Below are 16,620 nucleotides of genomic sequence, written 5' to 3'. Positions count from 1 at the left end.
TATATAATGTTTAAAAATCAGATTGTGATTTTGCAAACTGGAAAATCTCCACTTTTCTAGTACTAGAGGTAGTCACCAGAAGTTACCTTCTTTGTGGTTCAGCTCAGGATATCATAAAAGTTCTCCTTTCTGCTGCAGTGACTATGTCTTGCACAGTGTTTTCTGGTCTTCTGTCAGGGAGCAGTGTAGTTTCCTTGTAATCCAGGAGGTAGTAGTTAGTGACCTGCTCAGCCACTTGGATCCCCACAAGTCCATGGGTCCGGATGGGATCCATCCTAGGGTGCTGAGAGAGCTGGTAGATGAGCTGGCCACGCTGCTCTCCATCATTTTTCGACAGTCCTGGCTCACTGGAGAGCTCCCAGATGACTGGAAGCTGGACAACGTGGTGCCCATCCACAGAAGGGCCAGAAGGAAGAACCAGGGAATTACAGACCTGTCAGCCCGGCCTCTGTAGGAATCCTGTCTACAAATCCTGGATGCAAATCACTTTGTGATTGTATCATGAACTGAGATGTGCCCCAACAAAGGATAAAGATTACATACGTAGAATAATTGCTCACTGGACTGCAGCTGTCCTGACAACCATGAGCCGAGGCCACTGCTACCGATACCCTCGGCAATATGCGTAAGACAAGAGCATCTCCACACATCAGGTACCCTGGAAAGGGAGGAAAGTGAAACAATGGATTCACCACCTGGCCCCTGATGTGTATTAGGTGTGTGGGCAGGTAAATGGAGAAGGAGGAGGTGGAGGCCCCCCCCTTCCTCCAGACCCCTGTCCAAACACAAGGAATATCCAGGAAGATTTCCTGGAGAACAATACCTGGACACATACCTAAGGACGATTTCCTGGGGGCAATACCTGGACACATACCTAAGTACTAAAAAAATGTATAAAAAGACTTGAATGATACTGGCAGGACAGAAGAAAGAAGACTACACCACACGCTGGATACATCACAGGGCAACACACCAGATCCTGGACTCTGAAAATCCTCTCTCCACCCATGACCAACGGTAATATAATCCCTTTCCTGCCCTCTCCCTCTTCTCCCTATTTCTATTTCTTCCCTCTATCTCTCTTCCTCCTTTTGTTATTCTGTTAATAAATAGCCTCACTGTTGATATTTTGGCCTAGTATGTGCCTCTAATTTCATAACAAAAGAACTGAGTCTCTTTGCGTCTCTGGACTGAGACAACCTCAGTGCCAGGCAAGCTTATGAAACAGGTCATCTTGAGTGCAATCACACAGCACTTACAGGATGGCCAAGGGATCAGGCCCAGCCAGCATGGATTTAGGAAGGGCAGGCGCTGCTTCATCAACCTGATCTCCTCGTGCCTGGAGGATGTGAGGAAGGCTGTGGATGTAGTCTACCTGGACTTCACCAAGGCCTTTGACACTGTAACCCACAGCAAACTCCTGGCCAAGCTGTCAGCCTGTGGTTTGGACAGCAACACTCTGTGCTGGGTTAGGAACTGGCTGGAGGGCCGAGCCCAGAGAGTGGTGGTGAATGGTGCCATATCCAGCTGGCAGCCAGTCACCAATGGTGTGCCCCAGGGATCAGTGCTGGGCCTCATCCTGTTCAATATCTTTATTGATGATCTGGATGAGGGGATTGAGTCCATCATCATTAAGTTTGCAGATGACACCAAGTTGGGCACAGGTGTCAATCTGTTAGAGGGCAGGAGAGCTCTGCAGAGGGACCTGGACACGTTGGGCAGAGGGGCAGAGTCCAACGGTATGAGATTTAACACATCTAAGTGCCAGGTTCTACACATTGGGCACAACAACCCCATGCAGTGCTACAGGCTGGGGTCAGAGTGGCCAGGCAGAAAGGGACCTGAGGGTACTGGTTGATAGTAGGCTGAACATGAGCCTGCAGTGTGCCCAGGAGGCCAAGAAGGCCAATGGCATCCTGGCCTGCATCAGGAATAGTGTGGTCAGCAGGAGCAGGGAGGTCATTCTGCCCCTGTACGCTGCACTGGTTAGGCCACACCTTGAGTCCTGTGTCCAGTTCTGGGCCCCTCAGTTTAGGAAAGATGTTGAGCTGCTGGAACGTGTCCAGAGAAGGGCAACGAGGCTGGTGAGGGGTTTGGAGTACAAGCCCTATGAGGAAAGGCTGAGGGAGCTGGGATTGCTTAGCCTGCAGAAGACGAGACTCAGAGGAGACCTTATTGGTGTCTACAACTACCTAAAAGGAGATTGTAGCCAGGTGGGGGTTGGTCTCTTCTCCCAGTCTACCAGCACCAGAATAAGAGAACACAGTCTCAAGCTGTGCCAGGGGAGGTTTAGGCTGGATGTTAGGAAGAAGTTCTTCATAGAAAGAATGATTGCCAATTGTAATGGTCTGCCCAGGGAGGTGGTGGAGTCACCATCGCTTGAGGTGTTTAGGAAGAGACTGGATGGGGTGCTTGGTGCCATGGTTTAGTTGTTTAGGTGTTGTTGCGTGACAGATTGGACTTGATGATCTCAAAGGTCTTTTCCAAACTGGTTAATTCTGTGATTCGTGTATTTTTAGTAATATTTTCTGAGAACTCATTAGGACACTAGAGTGAAAAAGTCTCATTTAAAGCAGAAGAATGGTTAAACAACTTTAAAATTTAATTAAAGCCCTTTGCTGCATTTCATTATGAGGTTATTTCAGAATTACTCAGCAGGTCCTAGGTATTAACTAATGCAGAAGTGACAGTACATGATACTGCCTAATTATAACTGCACAGCTGGAGAAGTTACTTAGAGAAATATAGAACAGATAAACATATCATTTAAAAGTCATCAGAGGAAAACTCAACATCAAGCATCATTCCCTTCCACCTTTCCTGCCCTTCACAGCTGTAAATAATGCAACAAAATTCAGTGTGGTTGTCTACCTTCTAATGACTTAAGGAGCTGACCAAAGAGAACCAGTTGGTTCTTTACATATGCAGCTTACACAGATTGGGATATTAGTACCAATTGGAAAGCAATGTTTCTAGCAAATGAATTTCTAGGCAGACTGCTACAATGGCCCTGTCCTGTACTTACTGTGTTGAATTTAGTGCACTGAGTCAACAGGATGAGGTAAACTTGGCTATTAGTATGCTGAGATACACTATCTTTTTCTTCTTGGAAAAAAAAGCAAACAAGAAAGAAAACCACAAAAGCCACAATTCCTTTGGCTGGAGTAATATCTGCATTGCACACTCCTAAATTCTGCTGTGAAGTTAATCTTGAGAGGAGAAGGCTGAGCAGGACATCTTATTAATGTCTATAAATAACTGAGGGGTGGGTGTCACAGTGAAGGTGATTGTATCTTTTTGGTGGTGTCCAGGTGTGAGAGTCTAAATTCCTTGTATGACTCAACAAAGATAAAATCACTTGCTGCTTGCCCAGACAATCAAATCACCTTGTGATTGCATCTTGATAACACTGGACTGCAGCTGGCCTATAACAATGGCCCAAGGACCCAGCCATCACGCCTTCAAGACAAGATCATTCCCAGCTATCAGATACCCCCAGGAAGGGAGGGTGGCGAGACAATGGACTCACCACCTGTTTCCTGATGTGTAATGGGTGTGTGGGCAGGTTAGATGGAGAAGGGGAAGGATGAGGCCCTCCCCCCCCCCCCCCCCGCTCCACCCCTGCCTAAACACACAGGAATACACAGAAAGATTTCCTGGGGAATGATACCTGGATATTTACAGGAGGATTTCCTGGCTCCTGAATTCCTGAGGGACAATGCTTGGACACATACCTAAGGACTAAAAATTGTATAAAAGACTTGACCACTACTGGCTCAGGAGGAAGAAAAACACAGGAGAGAAAAACGCTGAAGGAGGACCATGCCGCTGAGAAGGAAGGAAGCAGACTGAACCCTCTCTCCATGTCCTAAGTCCCGCTTGCTGCCACTCATGGAGCTGAAGAAGCTGCCCAGAGGGACCACCTCATCTCCTCTCCAGCCAAAGCCTCAGCACCCTTTCTCTACAAACCCAGCATCTCCTGCAGCACCTTTCCTCCACAGACTCAAACTGCCTTGGGGGGGTTGAGGGGTGTGGTAATATAACTCCTTTCCTTTTCTCTCTCTCTCTTCTCTCTCTCCCTCTCTATCTTCTCCCTCTCCCCTTCTTATTTCCATTTTATTTATGTAATAAATAGTCTAGCTGTTGATATTTTGGCCTCGTTTGTGCCTATTAATTTCACAACACAGGAATAATAAAAAGAACTTGGTCTCCTTCCCTCTCCGGACCAAGACATTTAAATGGCGTAGTCGGCAGGATTCCCGTGCAGTGAAAGTATCACAGCAAAACTACTGTATTTCTGAGAACCCCGAGATGTGTGTGTGTGTCTGAGACGTACTCTGAGTACGAAGTGAGTGCGGAGTCCAGATTCGCGTTTTCACTCTCCCGCGAGGGAAGTGGCCGGAGAAGGGCGACACAAAATTTTCAGAGAGACTGTGTGGGAGTTCTCGAAAGCTTTCTATGTGTGTGCTTTCTCGAGGAAGATTATCTGGGGTACAAATTTTGAATTTATAGTGTGGCCTCCTCGAGAATCCTCTGTACCCTGCTTTACATGTGTGTGCTTTCCCGGGGAGGATTAACTGGGGTACAAATGCTGATTTTATAGTGTGGCCTCCCCAAGGATTCTCAGTACCCTGTTTTGGGAAACCCATTTTTTTGGGGTGATATTTGTAAAGTGTATATTCTCTCGGGGATAGTGTGGCTTTCCCGAGAAGCCCAGTATTGAAGCAAAAGTTGAGTAACTTCTGCTGGTGTGTGTTCTCTCCAAGAAACGGAGTGACTATTCCTTAAGAATCACAGGGTTCTTGTCCTGGTGTAACAGAAAATTTGAGGTACAAAAGCCGAGAAGCTTTTGCAAGTGTGGGTTCTCTCAGGGAAATTGTGTTACTTCCTTGAGAAGCCCAGGTTGCTTGTTTTTTCTTGTGTGTGACCTCTCCTGAAAAATCTATTGTGCATTTTTCCTGGAGAAGATTATTTTGGAGTAAGCTTTTAAAGGTGTACGTTTTCCAGGGAATATTTTGTTGGTACAGTGTTTTTGATCTGACTCCCTGTGAAACTTAGTGATCTATTAAGAAATGCTTTGTGAAACAAAAGAGATGGCCCAGAGTGAGAGGCTTTTTAACCTTTTAGAAGCTCACAGTGCCCGCCCATCAGTACAGGTACTTGACTGGGCCCATGAAAATTGGCATAATTTTAAGAGTGTGGCTGATAGAATTGTGGCTCTGCAGAAAGATGCAAGAGCATAAGCCGGAAAAGGCAAAGGTTTTATTTGTGCGGTTTTAGGCTCTTGTTTAGCTGCTTCAGTGAAGGAGAAAGAGGAATGGCATGAGCGAGACAATACAACTATTTCCTCTTTGCAGGACTTAGTTTCGTCACTACAAAGCCATGTAGCCACTTTGAAAGACGTAGTGGCAGACCTTAAAATTCAATTGGAAAAGGAGAGGAGGCAAAATTTGTATTTGGACTCAAAACAGGGTGTGAATTACCTGGAGTCTGCCCCTGTGTACCCTTGGGCAGAATTGACAACAGCTAAGGAAGCTGCTGTGCATGTGAGACCTCTCATTAAAACTGAAGTTTTATATGAGGATGGGGAAACTACCCCCACTGTCACAACTAAAGATGCACCTTTCTACTACACTGTGCTAGCCAAAATTCGTAAAGAATTTGCACGCTCTGTTGGGGAATCTGAGGTGGAATATGTGTGGCGAGTTTCACAAACTGGAGGTGATCAGATTATGTTAACAGAAGCTGAAGCCATGGGCTATTGGGGTGATAATGTTTTTCTAACCACGAAAACCAGGAGTGGACACTGGAGCCTTACCCAGCGAGCTGCCTATTGGGCAGGGGGGTTTGATCCAAAGGAGAGAGGAGACCCTGTAGTTCTGCAGGGAGGGATGAATCAGATAATGGAGAATGTGCAAAAGGCTGCATGCCTGCAAATGATCTACGAAAGAGAACTAAAACATCATTTTGAATCCCCCCTTTCTCTCCTGGTGGATGCAAACAGAATGACTCCTTTGATCAGGGGTCTCCCTGACTCACTTAAAATAAGAGGTATCGAGCTCCAAAAAGAAATAGCTAATACCCCACTTTCTTCCAGGACATGGGAAGATTTGGGAAGGGAGTTATTAGACTATGCCAGGCAGTATAGTATTCCTGAGGAAATTAAAAAACCTCAAACTAGAGGCTTGAGACATGTGAAAATGATTCACTCACCAAGCCCCCAGGGCCAGTTGCGCCATATTCCTAGTAGGCACCTGGCTAGGGGCAGGGAACACTTGAATACCCGGCAATATTGGTGGGGGGTGGGTCAGAAGAAAGGTATTCCAAAAGAAGTGGTTGATGGGGTACCCACGAGGCAATTAGAAATCATTGTGAAATGCTGGCCTGAGCCTAAAAAGAGGGCTGAGGCCACTGCTCCTCTCTTTGTGGGACCATTTGGTGAGGTATGCCCCCCAGGGCGACTAAGGGCTTCACTTCTCAGTGGTGAGTGGGGGCTGAAGCATGAGTCAGAAGATCACCAAAAAAATTGTACGTGGCTTTTGTTTGTGTTTAACTTGGCTTTGAGAGAACCTGAAACAATCAACGATACTTACAGGCCCATTCAAAGTAATTAAGCGAACTCTTTCAGGGACATCACCTGAGAGGGTGACTGTATGGGAACCTCTGTATGGGAACCTGGAAATACCAGTTTTGTATGTTTTAAGGTTGTGTTTCTTATTTAAGTTCTAATTCTAAATATTACCTGTTATTTAAGTTCTAATACTGAAGACTACCTGATGTATTGTCAGAAGGACTTGTCTTGTTACAATATAGAAGACCTCTCAAGTTTTGCATCACAGAAGACATCTCTTCAAGGACTGTACTTTCCATAGCCCCGCAGACATTCAGATCTGGATGGAAGCTCTCACTTCAATTCCAAACTGAAGGACTGAAGGGGTGGGGGGGTATGGGTATGTTCTCCTGGCTTCCAGGAGGAACAAGGATGCTTTCACCTTGTGTAATTACCTGTTTTAATTTTGTTCTATTTTGCTAGTATTGTTAATCTTTTGCCTTGTGTAGTGTCCAATATGCAATTTGTGTCTTAATGATGGTGTACAACAGATTTGTGCCATTAGCCAACGAAAACTTATGTCCATTGAAAAATTGTTTAAAACTTCTTTCCTTTCCTTTCTTTTCTTTCTTTCTTTCTTGCTTTTATCTTTGATTGACGGGGTGGTGTAAGAGTTCAAACTCCTGGTGTGACTCAACAAAGATAAAATCACTTGCTGCTTGCCCAGACAATATGTTGTTGGGCAGAGCAATACCAATCCTGGATGCAAATCACCTTGTGATTGCATCGTGATAACACTGGACTGCAGCTGGCCTATAACAATGGCCCAAGGACCCAGCCATCACGCCTTCAAGACAAGATCATTTCCAGCTATCAGATACCCCCAGGAAGGGAGGGTGGCGAGACAATGGACTCACCACCTGTTTCCTGATGTGTAATGGGTGTGTGGGCAGGCCTAGACGGAGAAGGGGAAGGTGGAGGCCCTCCCCCCCTCCATCTAGACCCCTGCCTAAACACACAGGAATACACAGAAAGATTTCCTGGGGAACGATACCTGGATATTTACCTAAGGAGGACTTTCTGGCTCCTGAATTCCTGAGGGACAATGCTTGGACACATACCTAAGGACTAAAAACTGTATAAAAGGCTTGACCACTACTGGCTTAGGAGGAAGAAAAACACAGAGAAGAAAAACGCTGAAGAAGGACCATGCCGCTGAGGAAGGAAAAGCCCAGGACAATGCTGCTCCGGAGAAAAGAGGCCGTGGAACCTGGGAGAAGCAGACTGAACCCTCTCTCCATGTCCTAAGTCCTGCTTACTGCAACTCATGGAGCTGACCCACGCTGCCCAGTGGACCTCATCTCTTCTCCAGCCAAAGCCTCAGCACACTTTCTCTACAAACCCAGCATCTCCTGCAGCACCTTTCCTCCACAGACTCAAACTGCCTTGGGGGGGGGTTGAGGGGTGCGGTAATATAACTCCTTTCCTCTTCCCTCTCTCTCTTCTCCCTCTCCCCTTCTTATTTCCATGTTATTTATGTAATAAATAGTCTAGCTGTTGGTATTTTGGCCTCGTTTGTGCCTATTAATTTCACAACACGGGAATATTCAAAAGAACTGTGTCTTCTTCCCTCTCTGGACTGAGACAACCTCTCTGATTCATGCTATATTACTGGTACAGATGGTATTCAGGGAGCCCTTTTTAATATTAATGGAACTTTGTTGAAGTCAGTAACAGTTTTGTGCTTGAAAAAACGTGTGCAAGTTAGATTTTTTGGTATTCATCTGCCACATATCACTATCACTTTTTAAGTAACATGTCCAGTTTAAAAAGTTATGTTCTTCTACTTTTCACACTGCCAATACCGTAAAAGGTATTACTCTATTTTAAAGCCAGCATTAACTGTGACTTGTACTACAACATGAAACCTATGATACAGTCCTTCCACACAATTTGCAGCTCATTCAGAAAGCACAGATACCAAAAGAAGCAGGTGACTCATGAGTGGTGACAAGAAAAGCTCTGCAGGACCTGTCTAAACATAGACAGATTGATGGCTGTCCTATCTGCTTTCTTTTCATTGCATTGTTTTAAATGATCAGAGAAGTAAGCAAGTTAAATAGCTCATCTCAGAGCTTCAGGAGATCTGACATAATTTTATTTAGAGCTCTCCTTGGATCCCCAAAGGAGATTGCCCGAGTAGGCTGAAAGGCCAAAGGCAGTGGGTTGCTTTCCAGGGGAACCTCTTTGAAACCCACAGATACTGGGCAGTGCAGAAAACCAAACTAATGGTGCAGCATGCTAGCACAGATGAGCAGGCAACCCCTGCCTGAGCTCAGACGTGAAAAAAAGGTACACAGGGGAAATTTCAGGAAGAGTAGAACAGCAGCGGTGAACCATATAGGGCTAAGAAGGGCAACACACGGGACTTCTCTACTGGGAACAGAAGGAAGACCAAGTAAAATAGGGATGACTGTTCAGTGAGAATTCACTGACCTAGGACATGGGAAAGACTGAAGTATTCAATGCTTTGTTTTTTGGCCTTGGTTTTCACTGGTTAAGGTCTGCTTTCTGGCCTTGCATTTCTATGCCCATACTAACAGAATCAGCAGAAAGTTTAGTGCAATCCCCATCTGGTGATGAAGCAGGGAATGCATCAGATGATTTACAAAACAAGAGGTTGGCAACCCCACTAGGGCTGACACAAGCAGGCACAAAACTATGCCATGCCCACCCAGTGTAGGCTTCACACTGGGTTGGGCAACACAAATCCTATAGCTGCACAAGCTCTGGCAGTGCACAGTGCCTGAGGAGCAAGTGGGCAGTTCCCCCCAAGGCACGAGAGGCAGTGCCACTTGCATGGCCTTGTCTTTACCCAGGAGTGTTAAAGTCTGAGTGCCTTTCTCACTGATACCATGTTTCAGCAACTGCTTGAGAAAAGGGTGTATTTTACCCTACAGACAGAAATTAATTGATGGAACCAGTCAGGTTACTGAGGAGAGCACTGGGTTATGTCACACAAGGTCACTCTCTGATACTGCAAAGGCCACAGCAATCAGGAGCATGCAGACATGGCATGGAGTGATAGGGAAATAAAGTGAGAGGTGTTGAAGGGGAACCTAGTGCAGAGCTTGAACCTGGCTAATAGGGAACCTAGTTGGAGGGAAGGGAAAGAAAAAAGGAAAAGGCAGTGTTCATGCTGGACATAGCAATTGACAAAATCCTCCTTAAATTCACCAAAGGTGAATACAAAGTCTGTCACCCTACAAATAACCCCATGCAATGGGCTGGTCACCAACTAGTTGAAGTGTGCTCAGGTTGAACATCAGTCAATGTGACCTCACAGTGGCCACAGCTAGCCACATACCAGGCTCTATCAGAGAAGCAAGCACACCCAAAAAAGCAAGCCACCTGCTTTCAGCACTTGTGAGACTACATGTGGAGTACCATGTCCTATTTAAGAGTCCCCTAGCACAAGAAATCCACTGACACAGTGAAGCTAGTGACCAGTAGATGGCTGCCAAGGTGGTCAGAGAGCTGAAGCACATTCCATCCCCTGGAAAGAATGGAAGAACTGGGTTTGTTCAGCCTTAAGAGAACACTAATAACCAGTAAAAACTGTGACAGCACCATAGTGCAATTTTGCCCCATTACAAAACCCACTGTAAACATAGAAAACACACTCATGGGGAAAAAAAAATTAAAAAACGTGGCATGCTGGTATGAAACTGTGCTGCCTATACATCTAGGTCAAGAGTCAATTTGTAAGAAACCCACCACCTTCTTTGGTCTAGTCACTGCCTTTTTCCACAATTTCAGAGTGAATACTTTTTTAAAAGTTAGGGGAATTTTCTTTCAACTGGTGTATTCTGACACATCTACTTGGCATCATCATAGCCATTTTATTGTTTTCACTTTAATAAATGTAAGAAAGTGTTAGATACTACTTGTCCCTCCTTGTGTGACTCAACAAAGATAAAATCACTTGCTGCTTGCCCAGACAGTATGTCGTTGGGCAGAACCACTGGAAAGAAGGTGCAAAGACCACTCCTGGATGCAAATCACCTTGCGATTGCATCGTGATAACACTGACTGCAGCTGGCCTTCAACAATGGCCCAAGGACCCAGCCATCACGCCTTCAGGACAAGATCATTTCCAGCTTCAGATACCCCCAGGAAGGGAGGATGGGTGTAATGGGTGTGTGGGCAGGTTAGATGGAGAAGGGGAAGGTAGAGGCCCTCCCCCACTCCATGTAGACCCCTGCCTAAACACACAGGAATTTACCTAAGGAGGATTTCCTGGCTCCTGAATTCCTGAGGGACAATGCTTGGACACATACCTAAGGACTAAAAACTGTATGAAAGACTTGACCACTACTGGCTTAGAGAGGAAGAAAAAACACAGAAGAAGGACCATGCCGCTGAGGAAGGAAAAGCCCGGTCCAAGGCTGCGTTGGGGAAAAGAGGCCGTGGAGCCTGGGAGAAGCAGACTGAACCCTCTCTCCGTGTCCTAAGTCCTGCCTGCTGCAACTCATGGAGCTGACCCAGGCTGCCCAGAGGGACCGTATCTCTTCTCCAGCCAAAGCCTCAGCACCCTTTCTCTACAGACCCAGGCTGCCCAGAGGGACCACATCTCTCTCCAGCCAAAGCCTCAGCAACATTTCTTTCCTCCACAGACTCAAATTGTCTTGGGGGGGGTGGGGAGGGGGGTGAGGGGTGTGGTAATATAATTCCCTTCCTTTTCTCTCTCTCTTCTCTCTCTCCCTATCTTCTCCCTCTCCCCTTCTTATTTCCATTTTATGCATGTAATAAATAGTCTAGCTCTTGATATTTTGGCCTCATTTGTGCCTCTAATTTCACAACACGGGAATATTCAAAAGAACTGAGTCTCTTTCCCTCTCCGGACCGAGACAGAAAGAAAGAGCAAACTTATATTAATAATAAAACATCCATGTCATTGCATGAGAACATTGTATACTTTAAAAAAGAGTTAGTTTCCATTGTGACCAGCAATGAAAAAGTACAGTTTATTTTTCCCATTAATATGAAAACATTAATGAGGCTGTACTTAGCAGCCAAAATATTGTTAGCAAGAAAAAGCTTGCAAAATAGTATTGAGATGACACATGGAGTAGGAACTGCTTTCTGGTAGGAAGCTACATTGAACTCCTGAGAGCAGCTGCCCTCACTATTGACTGCAGTAGCTCCCACAAGAATTCTGTTGCACTCCCCAGCAGAAGCATGGCCGTAGCTCAGCTTCATACCACTACCACTGTCAGCTGGGGTTGCAGCCTGTTCAATTAATGCATCCTGGAAGAATTCTGATTACCTGAAGGACTAACACACACCACTACTTGGCACAATGAAGCACTACACACACACTCTATATGCACAGCAAAAAAAAAAAAAAGTTAAGACTGGTAATAAAGAAATTGATTCTGGCAGCCAATGAAGTGGGTAAATCATGAACTAGTGACTGGCACATAAAGACAGATACGCCATTTTCTGTTTTACATACTGCTCTTGACTAAGCATGCTTTCTCAGAATCACTTTCTTCCATTCCGTCTCTTGTCTGAAAAACTACACAATACAGAATGGAATACAGAATTAACCAGGTTGGAAAAAGACCTTTGAGATCATCAAGTCCAACCTACCACCCAACGCCATCTAATCAACTAAACCATGGCACTAAGTGCCTCATCCAGTCTCTTCTTAAACACCTCCATGGATAGTGACTCCACCACCTCCCTGGGCAGCCCATTCCAATGGCCAATCACTCTTTCTGGGAAGAACTTCTTCCTAACATCCAGCCTAAACCTCCCCCGGCACAGCTTGAGACCGTGTCCTCTTGTTCTGTCACAGGTTGCCTGAGAGACAAACCCCCACCTGGCTACAACCTCTCTTCAGGTAGTTGTAGATGGCAATATGGTCTCCCCTGAGCCTCCTCTTCTCCAAGCTAAACAACCCCAGCTCCCTCAGCCTTGTACCTTTCATTAATTCAAAAAGCTGGAATTACTGCATGCTGGAACATAGCACTGAAATATCTGCAGAGCAGTCAAGCTCTAAACAGCTAGCAGGACTGAGATTTACTTTCTTGCTTACACTGGAGAGCAGGCACAGGAGTAGCATTCCAGGAAGAACATCCTGAAAACAAGAGTAGGGGGAGAAGGAAAAATCAGATAAATAATGGTGTCTTTAAGGCGAGTGCTGAGATCAGGGAGACAAAGGATTGAAGACATATGAACTTTCTTTAGCAGAGATGACTAAATCTTATACATAAATGCTTAAAGAGGGACAGGTGTGACCTGAAACAAACACTTAATTTGATTCTGTGCTTTGAATGACATTCCTCTTTCTTTGCATGAGTAAAATGAAATCTGTGCATTTGTTTAGTTTGAACTTCAAGGAATCCTATCCTTTTATATGTCAAGGCCAAAATTTTCAACAACATCTCAGAGTGTTAAGGCTTGCTCAGGTTCTCCTGAGAATGGGCAAAGGGAGGAGAGGAAGGAAGGGGACACACAAGCAGTTCTAAACTGTGTAAAATCAAGTATAAAGTTCACAACTTACATAGAATACATAGAATAAACCAGGTTGGAAGAGACCTTCAAGATCACCGCGTCCAACCTATCAACCAATCAAACACCACCCAAACTAACCCACGGCACCAAGCACCCCATCAAGTCTCCTCCTGAAAACCTCCAGTGATGGCGACTCCACCACCTCCCCAGGCAGCCCATTCCAATGTGCAATCACTCTTTCTGTATAGAACTTTTTATTCCCCCTCTCCCACCTTACTAAGTTTTTACCTTACTTAGCAAATGCCTCTAGTTTTCCTTTGGTTACTTGGGAGTCTCAAAGGATGTGTTTCAGTGGGTATGGGGCAGTAGTGCAATACTGATCGTCTCTCATAGCAGTTTGCAATAGTCTAACAGACATGCTTCAGAGAAAGAAAGGCTCTGAAAAAGAACACTGACAGTCCAATTGAAAAATCCCTCTCCTAGACACAAATTTTACATTTTTTTGCAAACACTGTGCAGACTTCTCCTGTCACTGGTCTCTCACCCCTGGCAGAATTTTAATTCTTCTAATTTTAAAGGGGCAAAAAAAAATAATCACAAGATGAGGGAAAAGGATGGACAGAAGTAAGAACAAAGAACCATTTGTGATACTCCACACACTCTAAAAGAAAAATACACCCCTTGTTAAGTCACCAAACATCTTCTACCACAGCTTAAATAAAAACTTTAGTATTTTTATACATTCTGTAAGCAAAAATTAATAAATACATTTTTAAAAGCAAAATTAAGACATAGTAAATAATAAATACACATATATGACAGGTTTGAAGCACAAGTATTTGAGACAGATTAAGTAAACATGAGAGCTAATGAATAAAGTTGCCTGTGGGTTCAAAACTATAATGCTAACATGACAAAAACAGACTCTCCATGGTATAAACATTCCTTCCTGTTAATAAAACATTAAAAAACTTGGTCTTTGTTTGATTGATTCTAAAAAACATACAGATTTTTAGCTCACTTATGTATAGAATTTGGTTTTTTCCTCCCCTACATCTGAACATTTATAGAAAGATCTTTCATTTCTCTACATTTCAGGCTCTTGCACACTGAATATATGTTAGTTTCCAGGTTAGCAGTCAAAAGGGACTGAATAATTATTGTTTAAATGCATTTACATTTACTCCATTTTCCTCCAAGAAAAGACTTGTAGTCTCCTACAGCTTACTTTTAAAAAATCAGGTAAGTAATCATCCTTGAAAAAGTACAAGATGGTTTGTTTGGTATTATCCACTTCCTGACAAATTCTGCTACTGTATGTCACCAGTCAAGGACAATGAGGATTTTGAAGAATGAAAAATATACATATTTTAAATGAAAACAGAAATATTTGAAAGCTTATTGCACTACTGTCACCACAAGAAACAAAGCTTCACCGCAACACATCATCCATTCCCCTCTCATTTTTCCATTGTTTTTCCTGGTAACAGAGAAGGCATACCACTTAACTTGAAAACTTAACTTTCAAGAGTTCCCCAAGGGAAAAATGACTTAAACATCTCCTAAAACAGAGTGTATCAGTTTCTACATATTATGTATTTAAACGTTTCTTCAGTTGTTCTAAATGCTTTGCATCAGCGTTCTGGAGATTTAATACAGTGGCTTTAGACTGAAGCGGGTTAAACTCTATAGTCATCAAACAACAAAGATCTATCAGTTGTTTTTGACATTTCACTAAACCATCCTTAAGCTTCAGATGTGAAGCTGGATCCTTCCTCAGCTTATTCATTTCAGACACTGAAAAGCCAATCAAACTTGTTAGAATATCACTGGCAAAATCTACTTCAAGGTAAGCAGAACCATCTGAAATTTTTGCCTTTATACCCCAGGATCCATTAGTGCTTGTAAGGTTACTAGTGAGAGTAACAATAAAACACTTAACTTTCAACTTTGTAACAGTTTCTGGCTTTTTTGCAAAGAGAAGGGAAATATAGGTGAAAGGGGGAGAATCTAAGTCCGAAAGTGCCTCTGCTGCTCTGCAGGGAAAGGTCTGTGAATCATGCTTCTGCTGATCTGCTCCTGGATCTGTTTTTGAAAAAAGTACAGAATTCAACAGCCTGCTGTCTGAATTGTCCTGGGATTTACCTCTACTCTCATCTAGGTCTGTATCATTCTGTATTTCTTTAGGAGGATTTTCCAAAGAACAATCTGCAGAACTGCAGATTTGATGTCCACTCCTGTGCTGTGAGAAGCTACTCACACTATTTCCATCTCCACTAAATACTGTTCTTCCAAAAGTCTTTTGCTTGAGGGTAGTTTCTACGGGCTCAGCTCTTTCATTTGTATTACTGGTTTCACAAGTGCCATTTAAGGATGAATTACAGGAGTTTTTAAATGTATGTGAAAACCTCTCAGTAACTAGATTTCTGTTCATGACCACTGATTTCACTTCTTCCAGCTCTTTTTGCATCTCTTCTTCCAGAAGAAAGTCATCTTCTAAAGGAAAGTCATTTAAACAGCCATCGGCATATTCTATAGGAGGTGAGACTTGTTGAACTGAACGAGGCAAAGGACTTCTAGATTCTCGTTGAAAAACATTCCCATTGTGTGCATCTGTTGAACCTGAGGCTGTATTAAAATTGTTGCCTCCAGTGCAGTATCCACTTTCTAAAGATGCTTCATTGTTTAAAGTAAATTCATTATTTTCCTCAAGACTAGCTAAAAGCTCTTCATCTGAAGGGCCTAGAGTTTGTTCTAACTCATTCAAAGACCTTGAAATAATTTGGTTATGAGATGCTTGTCCAACAGAATTAAGGTTTTCAGTTTCTCCAATTAATCTAGCAAGAACCCTTTCCTGAGAATACTCCTCCAGAAGAGCATCCACTTCACCCCCCAACAGCTTCACATTTTCTGATTTCAGCAGCAGAACACCAAGACGATATGCAATATTACCCTGTATGGTGATTTTTGTTCCAGGAGGAAGATTACAGTGGAGGATGGGCACCGGCTGATACTCCATGCCCTGGACTTGATGTATGCCATCAGTTAGTTGCAGCATCAGCATTCGAGTAGGCTTTGTTTCCCAGGGCTTCTTGAATGTCTGAGTACTGGCTGTTACTTCTTCATTTATGGTATTTTTCCCTCTTAGTTTTTGCAACTGGGAATATGCTGGCTGGCTGACATCAACCAGTGAATCAATCTGTATGGAGTAGAAACCTGACAGTTCCCCTTTGGGAGAGCCTAAGATGCAGTCCGGCAAAACAGGATATTCCAAATCTCTCAGATCAGTAAGAAGCCATTGCTCAAACACCTGCCTGTTAATCTGATCTTGTCTTAAGTTAGTACCTCTGTTCTCTTCCTGGATCCAACTAATACATGCTTCCAGCCATGTCAAAGGAACTTTAACATGCCATGTGGACAACAACCAAGCTTCCACTCTTCCTGCAATGTTAAATGTAGACATTTTCTTTCAAGAGTGTGTTCCCTGGAAGAAATACCAAACAGACATACTTACTCTTCTAACAACAGCAAAAGTTATGACAAGTTTC

At 43.9% G+C, this 16,620-nt stretch overlaps 1 protein-coding gene across 1 annotated transcript; it reads right to left on the bottom strand.

Annotated features, from left to right (window-relative positions):
* Window positions 1–14,654: 14,654 nt before the first annotated feature.
* RMI1 (RecQ mediated genome instability 1) lies at window positions 14,655–16,551 on the bottom strand. Its single transcript, XM_054178262.1, has one exon. The coding sequence runs from the start codon at window positions 16,533–16,535 to the stop codon at window positions 14,664–14,666; it is 1,872 nt and encodes a 623-aa protein (XP_054034237.1). The 5' UTR covers window positions 16,536–16,551; the 3' UTR covers window positions 14,655–14,663.
* Window positions 16,552–16,620: the final 69 nt, after the last annotated feature.

Source organism: Dryobates pubescens, chromosome Z (genome assembly GCF_014839835.1).
Source record: "Dryobates pubescens isolate bDryPub1 chromosome Z, bDryPub1.pri, whole genome shotgun sequence".
Classification (NCBI taxonomy): Eukaryota; Metazoa; Chordata; class Aves; order Piciformes; family Picidae; genus Dryobates; species Dryobates pubescens.
This window is presented reverse-complemented; position numbering and strand designations above follow the sequence as displayed.

Excerpts from the sequence above, each read along its gene's own strand:
- RMI1 (XM_054178262.1), bottom strand. The coding sequence starts at position 16,535 with ATGTCTACATTTAACATTGCAGGAAGAGTGGAAGCTTGGTTGTTGTCC.